Genomic DNA, 20,487 nt, shown 5'->3' on the forward strand with positions numbered 1-20,487 from the left:
CTATCCCCAAATATCCAATACTGCATAAATTATTCAAACTATTCTGCATTAACCTATTCCAAAAGCCTCTTCAAATGTTTAAAAGCCCTGTTTTGTTAATCACTTACCTGCATTTTACGGTTTAATCCTGAACTTCTATTTAAAGACATCCCATTTCCACCATCCTGAGTTTTGATGACCTGTTCCCCTTCCACAGCCTCTGACCGAGTTCTAGATTTGTTCAGTTGAGCTCTAATGGCAATATTTTGCTTCGTTAGTTCAGTAATTCGCGCAACCAGATCCTCATTGAGCACATTCTCATTGGCAGCACAAAAACTCTGTCCATCCCCTTTCCCTGCATTGTCTCCTAGCATTTTGGGTCCTTCTGAGCTAGTAGCATTTCTTGACTGCTGTACACCTGACCGAGTGGGGTATTGTATCTGAGGTAAACTGAGAAATGAGGATGCTTGGCTTAAATTTTCCAAATCCTCCTCAAGAAGTGCAACCTTCCAGTTGTGGTTCATAAGCTGTCTCTCCTCTGATGAATTGTGTATGCTCGGGGACACAGGAGAATTCTGTGTGTTCTGATATTCCTCTTGCTCTTTTTTCAGAGGATAAAATTCTTGGACTGTGGAATGTGATGGAATGGCCCTTTGCAGTGCTGTTGGTATTAAGGGAGAAGCAGTAAAGATGAAATCAGGTTGAGATTTTCACATATTCTAAACCTGCTGGTCAACTTTCTCACAAATTCAGTTACAGGAAAATAAATGACTGATTACTGTAATGAGTATTAGCTGAACCTTGTTACTCACCATTACATCCTATATGTTGGGAGAAGGCACCCAAAGCAATAACAGAAGAAAGGGAGGGAAGGAAAGGAGGGAAGGAAGGAAGGGCTTTAATATTTAAAATCATCTTTAAGAGTTCTAATTTAAAGAGAAAACTGAAAACACTTGCCTTAAAGGATCCTATTAGACCACTAAGAAGCAATAAAAAATTATGTTAGAAACGATGTTCCCTCCGCCTCCCATTATTTTTGCTTATTTGTAACAGGGTTTATCCACAGATAACAGGGAAATGCAATCATACATACAAGTGACATCACCCAGTAATTGCAACCTTGTGGATTTCAATAAGATTGTATACTATTGAAAACTTCCTTCCCCATTCACTAGCACTCCTGCACCATCAATGGCCACCCTAGTACCAATCCATAACATAGCTGTTCATGCACGTTAAGTTAGTGGGGCAGGGGGAGGGAGAAAGTGTGACTGTACCCCCCCCCTACAGAGAAACTCTTACAGGTAAGCAACTCCATTTTCTCTGATGATAGCAGGAGAAAATGCAGCCATACACATTGATGACTTTAAAGCTGAAGGTTGCAGTAGATTTAAAGTTATATGTACAACCCAGGCAATAAGAGATCAGGCGTTGATGCTGTAATCGAACTGAAAAGTTTTTGTGGCTGATTGTCCAAACATGTTATCAAGTTTTGGGAAGTATCCAGACAGTAATGTTTTGTAAAAGTGTAGATTGAGAACCAGGTTTCTGCTCTTCATACAGCCTGAATTGAAACTGCATGCAGATTAGCCATGGATTCTGCTTTTGCTGTGAGCTGATATAGTATATTCCAATCCAAACTGGAGAATAAAAGTTTGAGGTGTTATAGCAAAACTGTGTAAAGCCTGAAGTCCTGTTTGAGAAGGTTGTTTGCTGACACGTGAATCAGACTTAGGTTAAAAGAAACAAAATAATTAAGATTTCCTAAAATGTTTTGTAGTTTGAAGACAGTACTATCTAATGTGTTTGGAGCTTTTTGTCTATTATGAAAATGCTGCTTAGGAAAATACCACTGGTAGAATGTTGTTCTGTTATGGCATTCAGAAACAACTCTGAGCAAAAATCTGGGATGTGCAGGTCACGACTCAAGTTAGGAAAGTATTAAATATATGAAGGACAATGTACTATAGCTTAAAGTTCAATTATTCAGCATTCAGAAGTTATTATAACTAGGACTAGTATATTCCAAATAAAGTACAGTATTTCAGAGGTGTTTCTCCTAGTGCAGGGGTGTCCAATGTCGGTCCTCGAGGGCCGCAATCCAGTCGGGTTTTCAGGATTTCCCCAATGAATATGTATGAGATCTATTAGCATACAACGAAAGCAGTGCATGCAAATAGATCTCATGTATATTCATTGGGGAAATCCTGAAAACCCAACTGGATTGCGGCCCTCGAGGACCGACATTGGACACCCCTGTCCTAGTGGCTCAAAGGGAGCACATAATTGTTGTAGCATAATCTTGAGAGCCAAGGATGGGACAGGCCTTCTAGTTGATAATTCCATGTTCACGAGTCCAATTATTAAATAATAAATCCGATCTGTGTTTTCATGGTAATCAAGTGGAGACATACTTGTTTGTAATCTCAAATTTCATAATAGTAGGTAGGTGAGACAATATTTAGTGAATTGGGCATAACAAAGATTTATCATGGTTAAACACACACCACTTTGCAAAATGAGACCATTTGAATTGATAAGATTTAACAATGGACAGCTATGTGCAAGTTAACAATGGTGGTCTAAAAAAATTGTGTGTGTGGGAGGAATTTAGAGATTATATATCCTGGCTGTTACTGTCAGTGATTACATAGCTGGGGTGTAGAAGCTGTCCTCCTTGTTGGGTAAGGAGATTAGACTGCACTGCCAAAGGGATTGGCTGGTCCAGTATTAGCCATGGGAAACAGATTTGACAAGGTCAATAAGTTGGTATGAGAATTGCATTTGCTTTGGTTTGAATATTTCTGTATCACCTTGGAGAAAAGAGGTGGAAAAGTGCAGAGTACACCTTGGTTTCAGAGATGAAGCCATGATAAATCCTTCCTATAGCTGGCTCCCTTGATCAAAACAGCTGTCACTGATTTGTGAGACAAATAGATTTATTGTTGGAAGCCCCCCTTTCTTGAAAATTCGCATGTTGACCAGATACAAGGGATTACATGTGAGGATAGAGTATCCAGCTGAGATTGTTGGTGATCTGGTTGTTGTCACTGAGACAGTACATAGTTTGCAATCCTGCTCCTATACAGATTTATGACATTCCGAAATCTTTTCAGCCATTATAGCAAGGTAAAATGCCTGCACCTATTGTCAAAGCTATCCCCTTGATAAGTCAATCAGAGAATAAGATTGAAAGCATACCAAGGGGATATATCCTGCACTAACTTTTCCCAGAAAACTTCAGTCGCTGTTTCTAAGATATTTAAGAAAGCTCAAGAAAGACTTGCTCTCTAGATATCTCTCCTTTTCTACTGAAATCTACTTCTGCTGAAGTTTTAATTTGGCTTACCATGTTTATTAATGAATTACTTGGTGTATAATCATATCCCCATGAGTTGACTGATATAGTTTTAACTCCAATTCCTAAATCTACTGGCTCTGATCTAACAATCGTGGATAGTTTTAGGCCAATAGCTAGTATTCCTTGGATGGCTAAACTATTATTAATCCATTCCCTTTTTGATTTTTGGCTAGACTTAAGATATTTGTGGTTAATGATCAGCTTGCTTACTTTCTTCTCTCAATTGATTGCTTGCATTTTACTCAACATAGTTTCAGACGAGAATCAATGGTACCAACAGCAAAGTCGAATCCTCGTTCTTCTGTACACATCATGATTGATAAAATCTCCAAGACTTTGCTTAGGCTGCCACAGTTGACTTCTATTTGCTGCTCAAGAGAGTAGATATCACTCCTGAAGAGTAGCCTCTGCAGATTAAGGCCACGCGCTCAAGAGACAGGTCGTAAGAGCAAAGTAGTCCAGATACTGGATGCAATTGGGCCCTGCGTAAGGAGATGAGGATGGCAGGGAAGCCCTGATCCAGATGTAAATAAAACTAAGAAAAGGAGATAATAAATTAAACAAAGGATGCTCAACAAAATGAAAAATTAATTAAAGAGAATCCAATATATAACACAATTTCCAAAATCATATTTTGGAAATTGTGTTATATATTGGATTCTCTTTAATTAATTATTCCAGATGTAAATAAACCAGGTCGGCATATCACGGCCATTTCAGCCAGTTGGGCGCCATGAGAATCACCCGACTTCTGTGCTCCTTGATCTATCTCAGCAGATGGCCTATCATGGCTATGGAAGGAAGACGTAAAGAAGACCCTCCAACGGCCAGGGCTACACCAGCGCGCATCCAAGCCTTCACTTCCTGGCTCGCAACAGTGGCTGAAGAATCAATCTGCCTTTTTGCTGACTGCCACCACCATTAGGTTGAACGTTGGATGAAGGCTCTCTGTGACAGGGACCTTGCCCCCAGATCCAGAGTCTGATGGCTTAGATCAGGGGTGCCCACACTATGGGCTTGCGGAGCTACTTTTATAATGACTAAGTCAAAATGATCTACCAACAATAAAATAAAAAAAAAACACAAAGCACACTGAAAGGCAGAGAAAATGTTAATTATTCATATTCCGGGTTTTTTCAAAGATGACTCTATGCAATGTCACCTCAGTAACAAAATATAAAAATAGACAAACACACCCCCTCCCTTTTTACTAAACCACAATAGTAGGTTTTAGCACAGGGAGTTACGCTGAATGCCTCACGCTGCTCTCAATGCTCATAGGCTCCCTGCACTAAAAAACGCTATTGCGGTTTAGTAAAAGGGAGCCATAGTGCAAAATATAGACAGCAGATATAAATTCTCAAAACCGACACATTTTGATCACTAAATTGAAAATAAAATCATTTTTCCTACCTTTGCTGTTTGGTGATTTCATGAGTCTCTGGTTGCACTATCTTCTTCTGACTGTGCATCCAATCTTTCTTCCTTTCTTTCAGCCTCCTGTATGTTTCCTCTCCTCCAGACCTCATTCTCTCCCCCAACTTTTTCTTTCTGTCTCCCTGTTCCCCCTTCTTTCTGTCTCCCTGTCTGCCCCCTTTCTTTCTTTCTCCGTGCCCTCCCCCAAGCCACTCGGTTTGCTGCCACCGCCATCGGGGAACAGCCCCAAGCCACCGCTGTCCCAAGCTTTCCCTGCAGAAGCGTCGCGCTGACCAGCATTCCGCTTCCTGACGTCAATTCTGACGTAGGAGAGGAAGTTCCGAGCCAACAAGGCATTTCTCCTCATTCCATCCAGCCTGAGCCCCATCTCTCCTTGATCCAGCATTTCCCTTCTGTGTCTGTCAGAATTACCATTCCATCTATTTTCCAGCATCACCCTTCTTTGTGTCCATCTCACCTATATCCTTATCTCACCACTTTTTCAGAATCTTCATTTGTCTGTGTCCTTGTCTTTACCCCATGTTCACCATTTGCCTTTTCAATGTCTTTATCTCCCCCCCACACTTTTTCAGCATTACTTCTATATCTCTATTTCACCTCCTCTTCATGTCCCCTCTGTATCTCTATCCTTATTCAGTAGGTCCTGCTTACCCTTTCTCTTCTTTGTGTCACTATCTCCATTTTCAGCTTTCCCCCCTTTTCCTTTGTTACTGCATCCTATAGCCAGAATCTTTCCATCCTCCCTCCACTCCGGCCCAACCCAGTATGGAATATTTCCTTTTGTTTTCCTCCCCTCTCTCTTCTCCTCCCTCACCCACGAGTCCTGCATCTGGCCCTCTCCCTTCTACCTGCACCTGACAACACCCCCCTGCTCCGCGGCTCTCTTAAGCAACTCGTCAGCAGCGGTGATCAAGACAGGCTGCCGACATCGAGGCCTTCCCTCTACGAGTCCCGCCTTTGTGGAAAAAGGAAGTTGAAACAAGCGGGACTCGCAGAGGGTAGGCCCCGACGTCAGAAGCTTGTGTCGATCGCTGCTGCTGAGTTGCAGAAGAGAGCTGCGGAGCAGGGGGTGTGGCCGGAAGCAGGTAGAAGGGAGAGGGAGATAGGAAGGCTGTAGAAGCTCCGGAGCATGACACCGACCCCGGCCAGGATGATTTCTTTTTCAGGCTGCTGCTGCCGCTGCCACGCTCCCCTCCCCCCCCCCCCCAAAAATGACAAAAACAGCATAAAGTGGATGCCCGGCGTCGGCGTCTTTGACGTTGGGGAGAGGAAGGCTGATAGGCCCGGTAGATCGGGACGGCAACACGAGTCTATCACGGAGCCCGGGATGGGCTCTGCGATCGACTCACATTGCCTTCCTGAGCTACCGGTCGATCGCAATCGACGTGTTGGGCACCCCTGGCTTAGATAATGCACCTGAATGTTGTCCACTCTGACTACGTGTGTCACGAAAATCGCCAAGAGATGGTTTTCCGCCCAATGAAAGAGAAGCTGGACTTCCTTGTGCAAAGATGCGCTCCTGGTGCCTCCTTGGTGATTGACATAGGCCACTGCCGTCTCATTGTCCGAGAAGACATGAACTGCCTGATTCCAGAGAATATACTCGAAGTGTCGGAGGGCCAGCTGATTTGCCCAAAGCTCCAGGCGATCGATCAATAATTTCCTTTCAAATGGGGACCACTGGCCCTGGACCAGACTGTCTGAGCAAAGAGCACCCCAGTCATACAGGCTAATATCCATCATCAGGATCACCCAGGCTGAAATCCGGAGGGGAAGACCACAGGAAAGGAATGGAGAATTCAACTGCCATGTTGGACTGTTCCAAGCCTCCACCATCCAAGAGAGATGGGCGTGCAGAGGATCCTTCTGCAAACTCCAACAGAAAATAAGCGCATCCTGTAGCAGGTGCAGATGGGCCCTCACCCATGGAACTACATCGATGGTTGCAACCATGGACCTGCAGGTTTTATTTTCCTTCTACTAAGTATTTTTACATGCTTCGGGTCTTCATGCTGCAGAGGTTCTCTGTGGGGACATCTCTGGCTGCGGAAGATCACAGACTTTGTTGGAAAAGACTGCTTCCAGGGGCTGGTTGACTTGCAGTGCACCTTCCAGGATTAGAGCCGACTGCATTCCTCTGCCAGGTTGTGTGCAGTTCCCAGTACCACATGGTACAGTGAATACAGGACTGAAAGCCTGTCATAGTGATTTTGGGAGGTCTAAAAAAATTTGTTTTTGGGCAGTTTGGGAGATAGCCCCAGTCTCCACCCCACCCCTAAAAATCTAAAATTACCGTGTTTTAAGGGTTCCTGTGCTTTTCCTCGACTGTTTTTCTTTGAAAATTGCACCCACGGTGGTCATCTTGGATTTTCCTGATTTGCATTCGTTTTTTGCCTCTACAAGCTTCGTTTTTGCAAGAAAACCACTCAGATGGACTTTTCAAGGCAGGATATATCAGCTGGGTTCCATGTGTTGTGCGGTGCAAGAGGGGGGGGGAGGGCGAGGTTTCATCGGCCCTGATTCCCTCAACCCCTTTAGGGGGTTCTGCCGCCCAATCCAGCGGTAACCAGTTCAAAAAGTCAAAATTGGCTTCCAGGGAAAGTGTGCTTGCGACTCTGGCGAAACGCAGCCACGATTCAACACCAAAGGTGAAAAATATCCTCCAAAATCACCAAACACAAGTTCCCAGGAGGCAGCTGCTACTCCGGATGAGAGTCCCCCCACCCACCCCGGAATATATTAACATGCTCTTCTGGGTTTATCTAGCTAAGAAAAGGGTGCCAAATGTGCCTCCTTTGGTGTCCTTTCTGGCTTCGGGGGTTCCCCCCCCTTCTCAGGATGCAGGTGTTAAGTACAGACTTATCAGATGATTCACCGGATGATGACACGAATATCCTTGCTTATGCAGGTGTGCACCACCACTGCGGGGGATGTAGTGGCGCTCGCAGATCTCCAAGGTCTGGATCTGGGGCTCTGATCTGGGTGAGGACCCCCCTGGTGCGGAGGTTCTTTAAGCCCTCAGCTTTGTTTGGTCTAATTTATGAATCCCTCCAGGAGTTGAAATTGGAGGTTGGGCAGTCAGTAGCTGCAAAATATTCCATTATAAGCAGCAAGAAGCCATCCTTTCCTGATCATGCAGACATTGTAAAAATGCTAATGGATCACTGGGAGGCACCGGAGGATCCTCTGAGAGTCAGCAGAGCTATGTCCAAGCTCTACCGTTTAGCAGATGCATTTAATCAGTGTTTTGCTTCGCCAAAAGTGGATTCCTTGGTGGCACAGGTTACCAAGCGCACTTCTCTCCCTAGTGATGGAAGAGTCGTGCTAAAGGATACACTGGACCGTAGGATTGATTTTGTCCTCAAGGGACTCTTTGACTGTGGCCTCTGGGATGAAAGCAACTGCGGCTGTTTCCTTTGTAGCCAAAGCATGCCATTCAAAGCTGCACCATGATCCCGACCCTATAGTGCTCTAAGATCTTCCCTTTTTGATTTCAGGTGTGGATTATGTGGCGGACGCCTTGTATGATCTCTTCAGAGTGGTGAGCAAGCGTACTCGGCGTACTCTGTTTCAGTGCTTAGGATGTTGTGGATCCGGGAGTGGTCCAGTGACTCATCCTTTAAGGCAACACTGAGTAAATGACCTTGTAGAAGGCAATTACTGTTCGGTAAAGGCCTGGATGACCTTATGGCTAGTGTGCAGGATCGTAAACCCAAGTCCTTGCCAGACACCAGGCCCTGGTCCTCTTGAGGCTTGAGGCTTTCATCCCTCCAGGCATTCCCGTCAGTAGTATGGCAGTTCCTCAGATCAGAGATCATATTACTTAGCCAAACATTGGTTTGGTGGATCACGGCGTCCAAAGTCTATGGGAGCTATCCTTTGTCTACCCCTAAGAAACAGTTCTGATGCCAGGCTCTCAGCTGTTCCTCCACAGATCAGATGGCAGCTTTAGCCTTCCTGCATGAATGGATGGCTGTCATTTCCGATTGCTGGGTCCTGGATATTCTTTGGGGCGTCTACAAACTCAAATTTTATTGGCCCTTTTCAGAGCTCTTTTTGGACTTCCGGGTGAGAACACCAGATAAGGCAGCCCGGATGAAGGCCATGGTCCAAAGGTTGCTGGACATTGCAGCCATAGAACCCAATCCAAGAGCTCAACTCTGGCTCCAGCAGATAGTCAATATACTTCATCATGCCAAAGAGAGGCTCTGAAGAGTAGAGACAATCCTGGACCTCAAAGCAGTCAATGCAGCCCTCAAGGTCCCCCACTTCAGGATGGAAGCAGTATGGTTTGTGATTGCCTCATTGGCTCCCAGAGAATTCTTAGTTTCTCTGGACTTAATGGAGGCTTATCTTCATACCCCCATTTTTCCGGAACACAGGAAATATCTGAGGTTCCATGTTCTGCAGCAGCACTTCCAATTTGTGGCCTTGCCCTTTGTGTTGGCGACAGCACCCGGGACATTCACCAAAGTGATAGTCGTTGTGGTGGCCCACTTAATGGAAACTCAGAATTCAAGTTCATCCTTACCTGGATGACTGGCTAATCAGAGCCCAGTCGGAGTCCGAGGAGCGTCGGGCAATTTGGCAGGTCATTCAGCTGCTTCAACGTCTAGGCTGGGTGATCAACTTTCGAAAAAGCTGGCTTATTCCAACTCGGAATACCTGGGAGTCTGCTTTGCCTCAGGGCAGAACAAGGTTTTTCTGCCCAACTTGAACCAGGAGAAACTTTCCTTAAGAAAGATATGGCGATACTCGAGAGGGTTCAGAAAAGAGCGACGCGATTGATAAGAGGTATGGAAAACCTTTCATATGCTGAAAGATTAGAGAAACTGGGGCTCTTTTCCCTGGAAAAGCGGAGATTTAGAGGGGACATGATAGAGACTTACACGATCATGAAGGGCATAGAGAAAGTGGAGAGGGACAGATTTTTCAAACGTTCAAAAACTACAAGAACGAGAAGGCATTTGGAAAAATTAAGAGGGGACAGATTCAGAACCAATGCTAGGAAGTTCTTCTTCACCCAAAGGGTGGTGGATGCCTGGAATGCGCTTCCTGAGGGTGTGATAGGACAGGGTACGGTATCATGGTTCAAGAAGGGATTTGATGAATTCCTGAAGAAAAAAGAGATAGAACGGGTATAGATAGAGATCACTATACAGGTCCTGGTCCTGATGGGCCACCGCGTGAGCGGACTGCTGAGCAGGATGGACCCCTGGTCTGACCCAGCAGAGGCACTGCTTATGTTCTTAATACATACTTTCCTGGAGACTCTGGTCCCAACAGCCTGGCAATGCTTGCATATGCTTTGGATTATATGGAACATTATATACATTTTTTGGATTTTGTTTGTTTACATTTTTTGGTTTTTGTTTGTTTTTTTCACTTTAACGCTTTAGAAATTGAGTGATTTTTTTGCACTGACACTTTTGGACACTATGAACACTGAGAAATCTTGCAGCACATTTATGAAATGCAAGACTTGAGTCGCTTTGATTATGTAAGAGACATCATGCCACTAAAAGTCCCTCCACTGGAACTAAGATAAGTAAAAACAGTTTTCTAGTAACATGTATTGAACAGTTGAATGGCTATGCAATAGAATATTTTGATAAATATGAGGAACATGGTGGGTCTGTGATGGTTCCTTTCATGACTAGTCAATTGTTTACATGACTTGTTAGCAGGAGCACTGAGCACACCATATAATATACTTTAGTTATTGCAAAAAAAAAAAAAAAAAAAAAAAAAAAAGGTTTTTAGTTTATTATTCTGCATTAGTAAGTTATTGAATTTGCTATAAGAGTACAGAATTTATTATCTTTTTTTTGAAAAATCCTGTTGCATGTAGTATTTAAGAAAGGAGATAGACAGGATCTTCAAACCAAAACAATATAGGTAGCAGAGCATGGGGAGAAACTGAAAGAATTTAAAGCACAAGAATCAGACTTATTATCACTGACCTTGCAATCCCCTCAGCTATTTCCACCTGCAGAAGAATCCTCCAGCGTTTCAAACACTAAGGTATCCGCTTGTTCTTTTGTGTTTTTTAAGGATGGTGGGAGTAAATAAGAGTGCAAGAAGGAATAAGTAGAAGGAGAGTGACCGTATTGATACCTCTAGGTACAAACCTGAATCAACTAGGAGCCAACTGACCAGCTCAACCAGGAGAACCTCAGACCAAACCAGGAACTGCAGAACACACCACATCCACCTGCTGGGGATACTGAATTCTAAGAGCTATATACTGAACTTATACAACATACCACAATTCTGCACTCCCCATTTCCACTTGCTGGTTGAGGTTCTGAAATAGTTTAAGGCCATCAAGGAATTTTCATATATTTTCAAAATTATTTGCCACAAATGCTAATTGGAAGAATTTCCACATGAAAAAGTAAAAATTGTGGCGAGAATTCAAGATGGTGTCGGGTGCAGACACCCGAGAGGGAGGCTCCGTGTAGTTTAACAGCCTTTCCCTTGAGCAGCTATGGGAAAGAGGAAGGGAACCCTGCGTTCTATCCCTCCGGTAGTGGTGGCCTGTTCTCAGTGATTGAGACAGATGACTCTGTCGGGAGTTTTTTCCCACTTGGGCGAGTCAGCATTTCCTGCTTCAGAGGAGAGCCCAATGTCTGTGGGTGAACCCAGTGTGTAGTTTGACTGAACATCACTAAGCCCGGATCAGTGGCTGGTCCCACCCCAACCCAGAAGAAAGCCGATGGAAGAAGAGACTGAGGTAGCAGAGCCCAGAGTGGAAATGTCAAACCTCAGCGATGGAGGGCCCCCTACTCTAACCCTAGTGGGAGAAGGAGCGGTAGGAGAACTATTACATCCACCCTACAGAGGTGAGAGGTGCTTCAGGTGGGACTACCATCCAATTTGGGGTTTGGAGAAGCCAGCAAAGATTGATTTAGAAGCTTTATGGCAAGCCATATCTGTTATGGATGCTAACCCAAAATTGTCATTTTCAACTTTGAGTACTGATTATGGGACTATCTTTTCTAAAGTTGAGCAACAGGGTCTGGCCCTAACCAAGGTAAATGAAAGGTTGGAGAAGCAGGAAGAAAAAAAATCTGTGAAATAAAAGCACTAGAATTTGAACTGGTGAAGAAAATATCTTTTGAGGCAAAGAAAATGGAAAGTTTTGAAAATCAACTAAGAAAAAACAACCTGAGACTTTTACATTTTCCTAAATGTCCCTTAATTTCACCAGTGGAGATGGAGAGAAAATATTTTAAAGAAATTCTTGCTATACTGACATAAAATTTGCCTCCTATTGTAAGAGCTAATTACCTTCAGATAAAGAAATCGTTGGGGGCTTCTACCCCCAATGAAACTCAAGGTGATAGAGTGGTGGATATAAACTTATCAACAATTTTGGAAAGTTCACTTGAGGTTATAACAGAGAGAAAAACCCTGTTGATAATTTTAGCTTTGGAAAATGATAGGGAATATATATTGCGATTATATTTCCCACATCAGTTTTTGGGCTCTAATGTTCGTATATTTCCGATTATGTCTCAGGGATCCCAAAGGCGGAGAAAGGAGTTCTTGGCATTAAGGCCAAGAGTCCTCACTCTGGGAGAAATATTTTTGTTGCAGTTTCCTGTAAAATGCTTTATTATTTATCAGACTAAGAATTTCCTGTTTTTTGAGCCTAAACAGCTGCTAGAATTTATAGAATCAAGAGAGGCAGGTACCCGTAATCAAGATATGTAAATTCTCATAAACCAGCTGTAGGATATGCTGAGCATTGCTGTTTCTCGTTTGAATATTTAGATTTTCTTGAGTATATAGTTTCTTGTTGATTTCTCTCAAAATGTTGTTGACTAAATATTTGAGTTGTTATTTCTTCATTTTTCTTTGAACTTTTCTTTGAAATTATGGATCTGTTTCAAGTTGTATTATACTTGATTGTAAAGAAATAAGTTATAAATAATTTTTTTTTTAAAAAGATAAAAATTGTGAAATCCATCAGTTCTCCAGTACTTTACTAACAGAAAAGAAGAGAAGTTTGCTAATGCAGCTAACGTGGGGATTAGCTGTTTTCATCAAATTACTCCCAAATAAATTATATGGAGAAAATGCTCAAAGACATACATTTTGCCACAAAGGTGAAATTCCTAGTTTTTTCCCCATTTTCCCTTTCAAATGTGACAGCAAATAAAGACCATATAGCCTATTCACACTTCCTGCTCATTTCTACAATCCATCCCCCCCCCATGATGCTTTATATGGTTCTCATCTCTGCCACCTCCACTGGAAGGCTATTCCATGCCTCCTTTCACAGAGAAATATTTCCTTATACAATATATGACCCTATAGGTAAAGCAGAGTGATCATGGCCAGGTGAGGGGGATGGCTAGCAAAAGAAATATTGTATTTACCATCCCCATCCTCACTCCAGTTTTACTAGCCCAAATAGAAACATAGTAAAAAGGGAATTCTCATCTGCAAAGGGGTCATACAATGTCCATACATCCCCCCAAACCCAGGCCCTGGATTCCATTCAGATATCTCTATTATGAGATCTGCCTTGATTCATAAAGGAGTTATTGGAGAGGGAGAAGTGAAATCATCCAACTTGATGGCAGCTTAGATTGAGCTCTGCAGGACCCAGCTCAGAATTAGAGCATTACGCGGGGACAGAAATCAAACCTGTCCTCGCCCATCCACGCTGGAATCAAATCTGTCTCCACCTGTCCCTATAAACTTCAGAAGTAGTTATTTCATTTAATTAAGATTAACTAAGATTAGCAACAGGGTTGGGGTTAAGGTGGTAAGACCTGGGGGGTGGTAAGACTGGAGTCAGGGTGGTTGGGGTTAAGATGGTTAGACCTCCATCCATCTTAAAAAAAAAATTTTCATGCTTCAGTCCCTTTATACATTCCCTTATCCTAAATAGCCTTAATTCCGGTTCATTACCGTTGTCATGGAAAAGTGCCCCAATTTTCTCAATAATAAAGGATTATAAATCTAGCCTTGAGGATGGCTCAAATTATCGCCCCATTGCTAATATTCCGTTTTTAGCTAAACTAACAGAAAGAATAGTATTTGATCAATTATCAGATTTTGTCAAATCAACTAATGCTTTACATCCAAATCATATTCCCCAACATAGCTTACTCCAGAGGTACCACGTTAGGCCAGAGGTGTAATCTTCAAAAATATGCACGATACAATAAGATGGTTGGGGGACAACACAAGAAGTGTGGAAGGTGTCAATAGTGCACCCTCACCATAGAGGGAGAATCTTGGAAAGTCCCGGGGAGGGATACCACTTTGAAATCAAATATGGACACCGACTGTAATTCGCCTGATGTGGTCTATATAATGTGTGTCCATGCAGGTTGTTGTACGTAGGCAGGACAAGTAGGATGATAAAGGTCAGGCTCACTGAGCACAAGTCGAGAATTGTCAACAGGGTTACCCAGGCCCCTCTAGTCGAGCATTGGCTAGAGCGAGGCCATAAGATAGAGGGGTTAATAGACAAAACCGCGGAAGACAAAGGCGCACGCCGACAACTGAGCGCAAGACGGAGGCGCACGCCGAAGAAAATGACAGTTTTTAGGGGCTCCGACGGGGGTTTTTGTTGGGGAGCCCCCCCACTTTACTTAATACAGATCGCGGCGGCGTTGTGGGTGGTTTGGGGGGTTGTAACCCCCCTCATTATACTGTAAACTTAACTTTTTCCCTGTTTTTAGGGAAAAAGTGAAGTTTTCAGTAAAATGTGGGGGGTTACAACCCCCCAAACCTCCCACAATGCCCCCACAATGCGGCGTGATCTGTATAAAGTAAAGTGGGGGGGTTCCCCCACACACACCCCCCGTCGGAGCCCCTAAAAACAGTTATTTTCTTCGGCGCGCGCCTCCGCTCTGCACTCAGTTGTCGGCGTGCGCCTTTGTCTTCGGCGGTTTTGACCTGACATCAGATGAGATGAAATGGAGGGTTATCGAAAGAGTGGTGGGGAGGAATGGTGGGAAAGAACATAGAAGACTCAATGAGAGGGAACAGAGGTATATTTTTACGCTGGATACAGTGACACCCAGGGGGTTAAAAAGTGAACTGGAGTGGGCTTCAATGATTGGTTGAGGGTTGGGCCAATAGGAGGCAACATTTTTATGGTAAGGGTGGAGGTATTTAAACACTGAGGTTACATGCCGCCGCCATCTTTTCTCCTTTAAAAGCTTACATTTGGAATCGGATGACAGCAGCCACCTCGGTAAGAATAAGATGTTATACGTTAGAATAAGAATCAGGAAATGACACGTAGGTAAGGAGCAGTAACATTAATTGTAGTTGACTGCTCTTTTTTCTTTTTTAACACGCAGGGAGACCCTTGATAAAGTGCAACGGCGCAAAACATGTCGGGTCAGGCTTCCAGATGTTGGCCGATACAGAGATAAGTGCACATTACATATTATAAAATAACTGAAGAAAATAGAAAATAACAAATTTAAATGTATAGAAAACTGACACTAGTATTGGATTACTGGTTAATGCATAAGAGCCAATGATGAAAGTCACCACGTAATTTCTTCCCACGGTTCAAAATGATAACAGCGGTGGAGTGGTGGGACTGAGGTTTTTGCATTCAATCAACTACTACTTTATGAGAGGATTTGGTATCTAGTCCTATTCCTTACTATTACATCCAAATCAGACAGGGTTTAGGAAAAATCACCCTACAGAATACTCATTGATCGGTCTGACCACAAATATACTTTATCACCTAGACCATCATAACTCAGTCATTCTCTTCTCCTTAGATTTGTCAGCAGCATTTGACACTATTGATCATGTCTTACTTCTTGATAGACTGAACTCCATAGGCGTCTGTGACCAAATACTTGATTGGTTCAGCTCTTTTCTTTTTAATCGATCATCCATAGTTACCTTTAATGATCATCCATAGTTACCTTTAATGACACTGTCTCTAAACCTTATACTCTTAATTATAGTATTCCTCAAGGATCCAGCCTATCTCCATTATTGTTCAATATTTTTCTGTCACCTCTATTAAGTCTATGTCAGTCTATAGGCTTCACCACCTTTACATATGCCGATGATATTCAACTTTCACACCCTTTAAATCCAGAAAATAAAGAGGAAATACTTGAGATTAATAAAAAGCTTGAGATGATTAAACAATGGCTTAATTCCAACATGTTAGCTCTAAACATATAGAAAACAAAAGCTTTACTTTTTCCATGGAAAAAAGGAATAAGCTTGAGTGCCCCTTTCAAGCTTGATAACATTCAACTAGATTTAGTAACATTTTTAAAAATACTGGGTGTCATCATCGATGATAAATTTTCTTATCACGAACACATAAGCAATACTGTCAATTCTTGTTTTTATAGGCTATGAATAATTCGCTTGATTTCTAAGTTTCTGGAGCCAAAATCACTAAATATATTAATTCACTCTTTAATTATTGCTAAACTTGATTATTGTAAATCTTTATTAATATCACACAAAAAGAGAAGAAGCACTTTCAGATAATCCAGAATACTGCCGTTAAACTCATTCATAACGGTAAAAAATATGATCATGTCACTCCTTTTCTGATTAAACCTTACTAGCTCCCAATTAACCACCGTATTATTTTTAAAATTTTACTCTTAGTATTTAAAACCCTTTCCACTAATGAACCTCAATTCATTAATAAATTACTTATCCCTTATAGTAGGTCGCGCTCTCTCCAGTCCACTAATCAAAAGCTCATAGTAGTCCCCCTCTTTGAAAGTTATCGGAACTCGACGACATGATATGTTTTCAGTGATGGCTCCGCAACTTTGGAACACTTTGCCTCAGCATATAAGAGAGGAAAATGATTTGAGTCGCTTTAAAAGTAACTTAAAGAGTTTCCTTTTTAAAGATGCTTTAATCTTTAAATTATGTTCAAATTGTATATTAGTTTCCTTCCAGGTTTCCACTTTTCCCTCCCTAATGTTCTTTCCATCTATGGTTCTCCTCTGTACTTTAAAGCATTGAATTGTAGTTCTGTCCCTTTTTACCTTGTGTATTGATTAGGCTGTAAGTTTGTTAGTTTAACCCCATCATTTTAAATGGTATGTCTAAATATATGTTTATATTTTTTTATTAATGTTGTATTTCACTTAGTAAATTTAAATAAGCGATTCATCAAATTCAAATAAAACTTGAAACTTGTGTCAGACCTGGTGGTGGGCCTCCTTCTCCACGTTCAGCCCGTTGACCTCCACTAGGCGATCTCTAGCGCGCAATCCGGCCGCCTGGGCCCGGGATCCAGGTTCCACTTTGCGGAACAAGATAAAACCAGGATTTCCAGGATCCTCATTAACTTGTATTGAGATCCTGGTAAAAAAGCAGGATTTGAAAGATTTTCCAGGATCCTGGACCACCTTAACAGCAGACCTACTCTTTTTAAGATTGCCACAGCTGCTGCTATGCATTTGCGTGGAGTCCCCTGCAATGTCTTCTTCCCTTCTCTGCCGGTCCCGCCCCTTATGACATGTTCTTTCTCTTCCTATTGGGCAGACCAGCAGAGAAGAAGACGTCAGCGCGGGGACTCCCTGCAGAATGACAACCAGTAAAACTAGAACAGCAATACTTTGGATTTAGAAGGTGAATTTTAGTAACCTGGTCAATCTTATTGAAACTAATTATTCAGATTTATTCAATTTTTTATACTGTTAACCCAGGGGAGCTCAGAATAGTTTACATGAATTTATTCAAGCATTTTTTCCTGCCTGTCCTGGTAGGGCTCACAATCAATCTAATGTACCTGGGACAATGGGGGGGGGGTTATAAGTGATTTGCCCAGGGTCACAAGGAGCAGCCTGGGTTTGAACACACAACCTCAGAATGCTGAGGCTGTAGCTTTAACCACAGTGCCACACTGTCCCCTAGGCAAGTTAATGTTACTGTCTTTTAAACAATGCAGCAGGATGTAGCTGCTCCTCCTTCCATTAATATTTTTAAACCTGCAGTAGGAGAAGATCTGCATCTTCTGGATGGACTAATGTGTGAGACTGTTGAAAAGGTGGAATCTGTCTTCTACCAGAATGCTTGTATTCAAAAGTTACATGACTCCAAGGTGCACTATAGATTATTGCCCTCTCCCCATGTTTCTTGGACATGAGTTTTTCAACTTTAACCCAGAGTGTGAATTAACTTCAGGCATCCTGTAAAAGAAGTGCAAAACCCTTCTGCCTGTAGTTACACCAGCTACAGCACAGTTTTGCTTTTTGGGTGGCTTTTTGGGATACCTGAGTGTATGGTTACCAGATGTCCGGATTTCCCCAGAAATGTCTTCCTTTTGAGGACGTCTGGAGATCCGGATGGCTTTTGAAAACCCATCAGGCAGCAGGGGGCACGGTTAGGGCGGGTTTTGGAGGTGGGGATGGGTGGGGTGGACATGATGGGGCGGGGATGGGTGGAACTGGGTGGGTCTAGGGGGGTCTGGATTTTCTAAACAGAAAATTTGGTAACCCTACCTGAGTGCACCCCACCCCCCTCATTCTGGCTCTAGCAGTGCCACCTGGTCGCCTTTATATAGAATCAAGAATTGGTTGACAGAACTCCCGGGGAGTAAGAGCACACTGGCCTCCTAAACACAGAGGGTTATAACAGGGTGCACAATGCTCCAACAACATGGAGTGTTGTGAGTGATTTAAATTGATAGGGTGATCATCAGCACAATAGCATGCAAATTAAATGCATACTATTTATGCGGAACAGCTCTGACAAAAGGGGGAAGAACTGTGCCTGCCACTTGCACTTGCTCAGAAGAGCAAAAATAGGCACAGCTCTATCTCCTTCTCTGACCACTGAAAAAAAAACAACAACTCTCTTCTCCACTCTCTCTGATCATAAGAACATAAGAAACGCCTTCACCGGATCAGACCGAGGTCCATCTAGTCCGGTTCTCCGCACACGCAGCGGCCCATTTAGGTACTCCTTTTTGGAGACCCGACTTTACCATATCCCTCAATATGATATGCAAGAAGGTGTGCATCCAACTTGCGCTTGAATCCCAGTACAGTAGTCTCCGCCACAACCTCCTCCGGGAGTACATTCCAAGCACCCACCACTCACTGTGTGAAACAGAACTTCCTGACATTTGTCCTGAACCTGCTGCCACTCAGTTTCGGGCTATGACCTCTTGTCCGTGTCACATCTGAAAATGTTAGCATTGTTGCTTCTTGGTCTATTTTATCAAATCCTTTTAATATTTTATAAGTCTCTAATCAAATCCCCTCTCAGTCTTCTCTTCTCGAGGGTAAACAGTCCCAGTTTCCTGAGTTGTTCTTTGTAGCTCAAATGCTCCATTCCTTTGACAAGTTTCGTGGCTCGCCTCTGCACTTTCTCCAACAGAGTTATATCCCTCTTGAGGTATGGAGATCAGTGTTGGACACAATATTCTAAGTGCGGTCTGACCATTGTTCTATAAAGTGGCATTATGACATCTTCAGAATTACTCGTGATCCCCTTCTTAATTATGCCTAACATCCTGTTTGCTTTCTTCACCGCCGCCGCCGCACATTGTACCGATGGCTTTAGGGTACTGTCAATCAGTACCCCCAAATCCCTTTCTTGTTCACATTTTGCTAACGTCACCCCCAACATCTTATACTCGTGTTCTTTGTTTTTCTTTCCTAGATGCATCACCTTGCATTTGTTTATGTTAAAGTTCATCTGCCACTTTGTCGCCCACATTTCCAGCTGGTTCAGATCTTTCTGGAGGTCCTCGCAGTCCTTTTGAGAGCCAACTGCCCGACATAGTTTTGTATCATCTGCAAACTTTATTATATTGCATGTTGTTTCCTCTTCTAGGTCGTTTATAAAAATATTGAACAAGATAGGCCCAAGAACCGAGCCCTGGGGCACACTGCTAGTCACTTTCTCCCAGTCCGAGAATTTCCCATTTATGTTAACCCTCTGCCTTCTGTTTTCTAGCCATTTACCAATCCATCTGTGCACTTCTCCTCCTATTCCATGGCTTAGTAGTTTCTTCATAAGCCTTGCATGTGGGACCTTGTCAAACGCTTTCTGGAAGTCTAAGTAAATTATATCCACTGGATCTCCACTGTCCATTTGTTTGTTCACTTTCTCAAAGAATTGTAGTAAATTTGTCAAACATGACGACCCTTTTCTGAAGCCGTGTTGAATAGCCCTTATTAGATTGTGATCCTCCAAGTGTTGTACAATGTTATCTTTTATTAATGTTTCAATTATCTTCCCTGGAACCGATGTGAGGCTCACAGGTTGGTAGTTTCCTGGATCACCTCTTGATCCTTTTTTGAAAATTGGGATATTTGCTATCCTCCAGTCTTCTGGTATTTGCCCAGTTCTAATAGACATGTTAGCTACGGATTGTAATAAGAACATAAGAAGTTGCCCCCGCTGAGTCAGACCAGAGGTCCATCTTGCTCAGCGGTCCGCTCCTGCGGCGGCCCATCAGACCTAGTGCCTGAACAGTGGTCCCTGATTAATTTTGTAACTTACCTCCAATCCCATCCCTATTCGCTAATTTCCACCTTAAGTTCCTTTAATACTCTTGGGTGAATTCCATCCGGTCCAGGGAATTTGTCGCTTTTTAGTTTGTCAATCTGAAAGTATATCATGTCCAACGTCACATTTACTGTTGTGAGGCTTTCCTCTATGCCCCCGGAAAATATCTTCCTTGTGGTTGGCACTGTTGAAATGTCCTCATTTGTGAAGAC

General features: G+C 42.9%; 1 protein-coding gene across 6 annotated transcripts in view; it reads right to left on the bottom strand.

Moving 5' to 3' along the window:
* Positions 1–20,487, bottom strand: part of SPICE1 (spindle and centriole associated protein 1) — a 402,804-nt gene that overhangs the window by 93,512 nt on the left and 288,805 nt on the right. For all 6 annotated transcript variants that reach the window (XM_033942420.1, XM_033942422.1, XM_033942421.1 and 3 more), the window contains one exon: positions 108–640. In XM_033942420.1, the coding sequence (XP_033798311.1) occupies positions 108–640 (533 nt within the window). The remainder of the gene's footprint in view (positions 1–107; positions 641–20,487) is intronic.

This window comes from Geotrypetes seraphini, chromosome 4, assembly GCF_902459505.1.
Source record: "Geotrypetes seraphini chromosome 4, aGeoSer1.1, whole genome shotgun sequence".
NCBI lineage: Eukaryota > Metazoa > Chordata > Amphibia > Gymnophiona > Dermophiidae > Geotrypetes > Geotrypetes seraphini.